General features: G+C 36.5%; 1 protein-coding gene across 1 annotated transcript; it reads left to right on the top strand.

The window, feature by feature from the left end:
• Positions 1–5,964: 5,964 nt before the first annotated feature.
• LOC124629807 (trypsin, alkaline C-like) lies at positions 5,965–7,736 on the top strand. The gene is made up of 4 exons (XM_047163371.1): positions 5,965–6,067; positions 6,436–6,604; positions 6,840–7,092; positions 7,343–7,736. Exons 1-4 carry the CDS (start codon positions 6,016–6,018, stop codon positions 7,661–7,663), a joined length of 795 nt encoding a protein of 264 aa, XP_047019327.1. The 5' UTR covers positions 5,965–6,015; the 3' UTR covers positions 7,664–7,736.
• Positions 7,737–8,193: the final 457 nt, after the last annotated feature.

Genomic DNA, 8,193 nt, shown 5'->3' with positions numbered 1-8,193 from the left:
TTAGAGACCGGCATTTTATTTTTGACATAAGCTAAACACATAAATTATCTCAAATATATACAAGATAATAGATTTATCTAAAAACACAAGTGCGAGACAGACTCAAGCCGTAAGGGTTCCGTACCATCACTTCGTAGAATAAAACAAAGTCGCTTGCTCTGTATGCTTCAATCTTTAAAACTACACAACGGATTTTTAAGCGGTTTTTTTGCATAGAACGTGATTGAAGCGGATGATTTATATGTGTAGGTACTTTTATGTATAGTAGTATCAGCATTGCCCCCGTGCCAAGCTGGGGCGGGTGAAGGGTTGCCAGGTGTTAGGATAAAGCAGGACATACGTAGGATTTTTGATTGCTTGTCCGACCAAAATAAGCGGCATCCGGCCTGTTAGGATTTAGGTAGGATTTTTCAATTTCGAAATTCGCGCGCGGATCGAGATCGAATCACGCCGAATTGTAGAGTATAATTTAAAACACATGTCATGCAAAGATTTTCATGACAACATATTAAAAGAAAAAGAAGTTTTAAAGCAAATTATGAGAAGTTATGTTTTGTTTTGTTTAAATAAAGGAGAAGATATATGTTTTGTTTCGCTTACGGTACGTTGATTTATTTTTGTTGTTAGGTATGTTTAATTTTGATAATGTTAAGTAAGAAAATATTTTTTGTTTATATTATGTATTCGACTAATGATTAAGAGAGTTAGAGACTGATTTATAATAAAGAAATATAGCTTGATTTTGCTTTTGTTTTATTAAAATGCAATCAGAAAATCCCGGATTTCCATTTTTTTTTAAGTAACACCAAAATTTTTCAAAAATGTGAGGCGTCCGGATTTATCGACCGAATGTTAGGACAAAAAAAATTAGTTTTACACTTTTTATAAAAAAAAATGACAAAAAAAACAAGATGTCCGGATTTTTTACCCAAATGTCAGGACAAACTCACAGGTCTGTCCGGCTTTTGCGTCTGAGGACCTGGCAACCCGGTCGCTAGTTCTAGCAAAATGGAACGTTTGCTGTTCGATGAAAACCCCCTTAAATGTTTTAATTTTATCATATCGTGGCAACAGAAATACATCATCTGTGAAAATATCAACTGTCTTAATATCTTTCACAGTTGCAGTTCATAAGATACAGCCTCGTGACAGACGGATGTGTAGTCAGTAGCGGCTTTAGGGTAGGGCGCGGTTGGGCGACGGCCCAGGGCGCCGGATATAAGGGGCGCCGTAGGCGCTCCCAACCAATCCTTGATCAAAATGTTACTCCTATTTTTGTTTTAAATTTCATCAAAGATCGCAACTTACAAGAACTGTATCCAAATGTATGGATAGATCAGGGCCGTCTTAACCTATGGTGCAGGGTGCGCGAATAACCCCGGGCGCCGCTGGCTCAGGGGCGCCGCGGTACGCTCCTGTACCAAGTTTGGTCAACAATAATTCCATAACCGGCACGCGCATCTAAGGCGCCAAAAGGGGTCGGAGCATCTGAGCGGGGCGAGGATAACAATACGCGCGCTAGCTTATAACTGAAAGTCGTAAGCGACAAAATTGTTTTGTAATTTTATTATTTAGAAATGATAATTTGATAAAAATTCCTTCTACAATTTTAAAGAGTATGTATATACTCAACTACTAAAAAAGTTAAGAGGCTTAAATCGGTCCCGTTTGCCCATATGTGAATCTCTTTTTAAAAAGAGGTATGTTTGATATATTTTTCTCTGTTATAAAAGTTACCTAATCATGTTTCTACGTCTAACAAAATATGGTTTATATCATGAACTTTCAGGTAACCAAGTTGTATTTTGATCCGTTTTGTATTTACTGAGAAAAATTGAGATCCTTGGCGCCAAAAATTCCAATTCGTCCTCTTTTTATGTGTTGTCGTATAATGCCGGGCGCGTTAGATTTGTCCAAAGGCCATACAGGCCTAGGACATTCGATTCCATACTATTCGATAGATCACTCGATTTGAGAGGATTAGAAGTCAAATAGGTTTTTCAATAACAATCTTTAAAACCACCAACCAAGTCAATTCCTAGCCTGAAAAAATAATAAACATGGGATTGCTTGCATTATATGGAGGTTTAGCCTTGTAAAATGTCAAATAGACAAGCAAATTTGCTGCAGACGTCGAAGAAAAAAAAGCGCTCACTTCGTTCGCGGTTTCTTCTTTATTTCTAACTTATTCTGCTTTTCTCAATTTAACGAAAAGTTGGAGCACCGAAGAAACAAACACATACAACTGACTGTCGATCCAGTCACGGTTTCTTTTGATTCCGCGTTAAATTTGAGAAATTCTCGAACTAACACTACTTTTATGTCCCAAAACTCAAAAATTTTCGCGCTCGCTTCGCTCGTGATTTCTTTACACTTAAATTTTTTATCACATATAGCTACTTTTAATGTCCCAATATTCAAAAAAATTCGCGCTCCCTTCGCTTGCGGCTTCTTCACTTCACAGTTGCCTTTTATTATACAACATGTAACGTAATTAACGCACACCCTCAAACACCCCAATTATAATATTATGTTATAATCATAATACATACACTGAATTTTTAATTTAACATGTATATGCATTGTTATTTACTAAATTAGTTATACCAATTCTTGGAGAACTTTTTGGTCATACTACTACGCACGCAAATATCGCGCCGCGCGCCGCTCGACTCGACGCAACATAACGAAACTACGGAAAAAGTCGACAATACACGAAGTCTTATTACTTTGAATTACGGTCTATTTGAATTTGTTTTGACTGTACAGGGTTAATATGACAATAATTTCCGTAGTTTAAATTATTTTTGGGATAAAAAATTACCTATATTAAAAATAATAGTTTAAAAAAAACTAAAAAACACGCTTTTTATAGAAAACCGAACTAAAAAATAGCAAATAAATTTTAATGAATTTAAATTAAGAAAATAGTGTTCAAAATTTCAATGAATATAAATTAATAATAGTGTGAATACAAAAAAAAATATTTAAAAAAGCGTGGGGTGCTTTTTAAGGTCATATCGAAATGAAAATCACTCTACTCATATCTGTCAATAAAATATTTATAACTATTGACACCATGCACCCCACGCTTTTTTAAATATTTTTTTTGTATTCACACTATTATTAATTTATATTCATTGAAATTTTGAACACTATTTTCTTAATTTAAATTCATTAAAATTTATTTGCTATTTTTTAGTTCGGTTTTCTATAAAAAGCGTGTTTTTTAGTTTTTTTTAAACTATTATTTATTTTCTACTTTTTAGTTTGGATTATTTATAATAGCTTTTTAATTTTAAACTATTGCACGACTCGTGATGCGAAGCATCAGAGAGTGCTTTACGATCGAAAAAAATTTTTCGTCTTATTTTGGCAACTATTTTTAGTATTATAGCCTTGTTAGTTAAAGGAATCAAGATATTTTGCATTTTCTGTTTTTTAGTTTGTTTTGTTTTTTTAAAGTAGATTTTGGTTTTTTTTTTAAACTATTATTTGTTTTGTAGAATTAAAATTCTCTTTAGTATACAAAAATTTGACAATATTAGAGAAAACGGCTAAAAATAATTATTGGAAATAAAAATTAACGAGTCCTGCCTTATCGACTGTTGTTTCCTAGCTAAGCTACTAGGTGATCTGCTGACCTACTAGTACACAAGATGGGGTGATGATAAATAAAACCTCCTCTGTGCACTGTTCTAAGCTGGTATATTAAAGTCTTACAAAAAAAACATTTTGTCTTAGAGTATCGCTTGTAACGAAACCATAGCGCGTATTTAAACGCGACAACGGCATCTATCGAGCGAGTAGCAAGCATTCAAATGTTAGTCGCAAACATACCGCCCACCAAGGACGTTACTGAAGGAACGTCCTTGGTGGGCGAAAATGAAATAAGGATGAACTATACTTAAAAACATTTGAACTACATAATTTGCACTTGTACTGTATACATTAAATTCGAACAAAATTTACACATTATGACTCATATACAATGAATATATACATAATAAATATAACAATTTGACCTTATACTAACAAAGTTTAAATATGAATAACAATATTATCTTAAAATAATTAACATAGATATGGAAAGACAATTTAACAATATTGTGATTTTATACATTTGATCTAAAAGTAAAGTAGTAAATATTTGTTGTATACTTACTTGATTTTAAACATATGTAAAGTGTAAATTTCTTCTAAAATAACATGCGTAAAACATAAAGCTTATTCAACTACGGGTAAAATACATATTTTGGATGTTGGTCTCTTGATGGTTGAGGATTTGGTGCGTAACGTGACGACACGGGTGATATTACGAATAGTTGTCACTATCCATACAAGTGGGAAGTTCTCATCAATACAAAGAATATAAGTCCAAACGAGGTATTTTACATATTCAGTTTATTTGTTTATTTACTCAGTTGTCGAGTTCCCTCGACTTTCTCTGGTCTCCATCATCAGGTCAGCTCCCAACCTTCACTGTTGCATAGGTTTTGTCAATACAAATAATTTAAGCCCAAACACGAGGTAGTTTACATATTCAGTTGTCGAGTTCCCTGGACCCTCTCTGGTCTCCATCATCAGGTCAGCTCCAAACCTTCACTGTTGCAAAGGTCTTGTCAATACAAATAATTTAAGCCCAAACACGAGGTAGTTTACATATTCAGTTGTCGAGTTCCCTGGACCCTCTCTGGTCTCCATCATCAGGTCAGCTCCAAATCTTCACAGTTGAATAGTGCTTTTAGGCGTACACCTGAGTGTCAAGTTTTTACCCTATGTATGCCTACAACTTTCGAAGGTTGCCCTCGATTTCTCAGGGTTTCCATCATCAGATCCTGACCTGATGACTATGGGACCAACTGGCAGCTATTCCGAGTTGAACAAAAAAAGAATCACGTAGATCGGTCTATAAACCTCGGAGTAATCGATGTGTATGTGTAACCTCCTCCTTTTTGGGAAGTCGGTTAAAAATGGAATAATTTTATCAAATTAGTGTATTGTCATCGGTCCTCAATAAATCTACAAAGTTTGAACGAAATCTGGCCGTTTAAAGTGGGTCAAAATCGCGCCCAAAGAAGTCGGTTACAAACCTACAAACATACAAACATACAAACATACAGGTGAAGCTAATAAAAAGCGTGTAAAAATGATATAAATCGATTCACACACAACATTCAACATTTTTACTACCCTAGCAGAAAAAAAGGTAGCGTCGTTTTTAAGTCCTTTTATTAATAAGAAAGTAACTTCTAGTTTCTATATGAACTTTCTTATTTACGGTACTACTTAAGTCCCAAAATTTTAATACATAGGCTCCAACACCAACAAAGAGTTATTTACGTTTGGGGTACATTTTAAGTAATTTTTGTTTTGAGTTCTAAAATATAACAAAAAATTTAGCGCTCGCTTCGCTCGCGCAATCAGAACATATGTTCCCGTGTTTTTACATTCACCAACCAGCAATAACTTATGTACGATTGGGCTACATTTTACGTAATTTTTGCATATTTGATAACTATAAAAAAAAAATTCGCGCTCGCTTCGCTCGCGCAATCGGTAACTACATATGTCTCTGTTTTTCGTATTGGTTTGAATTGCAGTTGGAGGGCGCCGCAGAAATCTCGCCCAGGGCGCTGGAAGAGTTAAAACCGGCACTGTGTGTAGTGAAGTCTTGATAATGGGGTCCCTGAAAATGACGTTTGATCTTACTAGAATTTTTATTGTAAGCTCATCCAGTTCAGCTATTGAGATAGCAACAAACATAGACTTACTGAATCCAAATTATGAAATTGCTGTTTGGGTTTTCCATATCAACCCCGAAAATGTGTATAGGTAATTATCGTATAATTATAAGATTACCTACTTATACCGTAGGGGTTTTCCTAAAATGGCGATTAGTTATCAGATGATGCTTTGGAAATTGATATAGGGTGCCTATGTAGGGTATATATATCTGAAACATGTCGGAGTTCCTGTTGTAACATTGCGTCCTCTGTACAGTCAGCTACCACCATGCGTTTCATCATATTTTTTGCCTCTCTGGCCCTTCTGGGCTCCGCTTTCGGTAAGAGCTCATCTTCTTTCTTGTTGTAGTTTGTGCATTATAGTTTTAAGTGGTAAACACCATAATAGTGGAAAATAGTGCTCAAAAACAGGCGACGTTTTGGCGGTACAAGCACTACTGTACACGGATATTAAACTTGCTCGGAGATGGGCAGCACCAGTTTTTTTAGGCGGTGGTGACGACGACATAGTGTTTGAGTCTGTGTCGAATCTGTTTATTCTAATCTTTACTTAATATTTTTTCTTTGGTCTTAGTTTATATTTTGAGGCCGGAGTTTTCTGTGAAAAACTACATAAATAAATGTATTGGCCTTCGTACCTATATGAACCTGCCTACAATTGCATATTTCATGTTAAATATTATTACAGCGGTGCCGAGGAGCGCAAGCCGCATAGTCGGTGGTTCGGCGACTGACATCTCGTCCTACCCCTTCATGTCAAACATGCAATACCACTGGTGGGGCATCTGGTGGATGCAGAGTTGCGGAGGATCCCTCCTGACTAGCACTGCCGTGCTCTCCGCTGCGCACTGCTTCTAGTAAGTACAACACAGTCGCCATCTTAACAAACAAAAAGTTGTGGACCGACCAAAGTTATTTAACTTTTTTATCACCATGAAATCCTTAACTCATATAAAGGTGGTGGTAATTTGGTCCTAGACGTATTAATTATGCCTAATACCAGGGGAATCAGTTCTCTACCCACACCTTAAATAGGTCCAAAATAGATATTAGTATCAATTTAATTTGAATTGTTTTCTCTTTGTGTTTCAGTGGTGACCGCGTCTCGGAATGGCGTGTACTTCTCGGCAGCTCTCTGTCCAATAGCGGCAGCCTTCACCTTATCAACAGCATTACTCTCCACCCGCAGTACAACCATAGTTCTCTAAACTTTGACGTGGCCATCGTGCACCTGAGCAATCCGGCTATATACTCCAACAACGTGCAGCCCGGTAGCATCGCTGGATCTAACTACCACGTCGCCGACGGCACCTCGGTCACTCATGTCGGATGGGGAGCTCTTTGGGTACCTACCTAATTATTATTTTAGACTAACATAGGCCCAAGTCACCGGCAGCATAAACGTCAGTTGTATTTTTTTTTAACGACGGTTATTCTATCGGTGATCTTGGACCTTACTGTCTCACCGATACCTATTGGCATAAAGAAATAAGAGAAAGCTTAGACATAATTGACAAAAGTTCATCTATGATCAAACGAAACAATATCGTGTTACTTAATTCGATTTTTCTGAACATCGGTATTGCAATTTTCAGTACGACGGACCAGCATCCAACCAGCTCATGCATGTTGACATCAACGTCATCAACCAACAACTGTGTGCTGAGCGTTACGCTTACCTTAAGACGCAGCCACGGTACGAAAACTGGCCCGACATTACCGACAACATGATGTGCGCTGGTATCTTGAACGTCGGCGGTAAGGACGCTTGTTCGGGCGACTCCGGCGGACCCCTCCTCCACAACAATGTGATCGTAGGAATCACTTCTTGGGGATATGAGTGCGCAGATCCCTTCTACCCTGGTGTCAGCGCTCGCGTGTCATATTTCACAAACTGGATCACTGCTAATGCTTAGGTTATTTCAAATTATGTAAATAAAATGTAATTAATATTACCTACTCACTGAAATAAAAAGTATTGTACATTAACATAATATTTTTTACTTTAAAATAGAATACCATATCATAGTGTATGAAGGCCAGTAGTTAAGTACCCCAAAAGAGCTTTTAATTTTTTTGTACAAATTCATTTGATGATTTTGCCATCATTGAAAAAAAGTCATAATCTTTGAGCGTTTTTAAGCTCAAATAAAGAAGAGGAAACGTCAATCTGTATGATTCCATGATTCCATCATAGGTCCGAGCGAATATGCTCATAAAGATAGAGGCAAGTTTAAAAAAAAAAAACACTGAATTGTACTTATTTAATTTGTTATTATCGAAAGAGTCTAAGTTACATCTACAGGTATAATCTAAGTATAGATAGTTCAACTCAGATTTGCGCGCGGCCCTATGTGTGCGTCGGCTTGTAAATATACAACTTTCATTCGTGTGACAGTGACGTCGTCCGAGCATGACGTGTTCTCATCGCTTTTTGTTATGGGTA

Source organism: Helicoverpa zea, chromosome 4 (genome assembly GCF_022581195.2).
Source record: "Helicoverpa zea isolate HzStark_Cry1AcR chromosome 4, ilHelZeax1.1, whole genome shotgun sequence".
NCBI lineage: Eukaryota > Metazoa > Arthropoda > Insecta > Lepidoptera > Noctuidae > Helicoverpa > Helicoverpa zea.
Note: the sequence above shows the minus strand (reverse complement) of the source record. Positions and strands in the feature narration are given on the sequence as shown.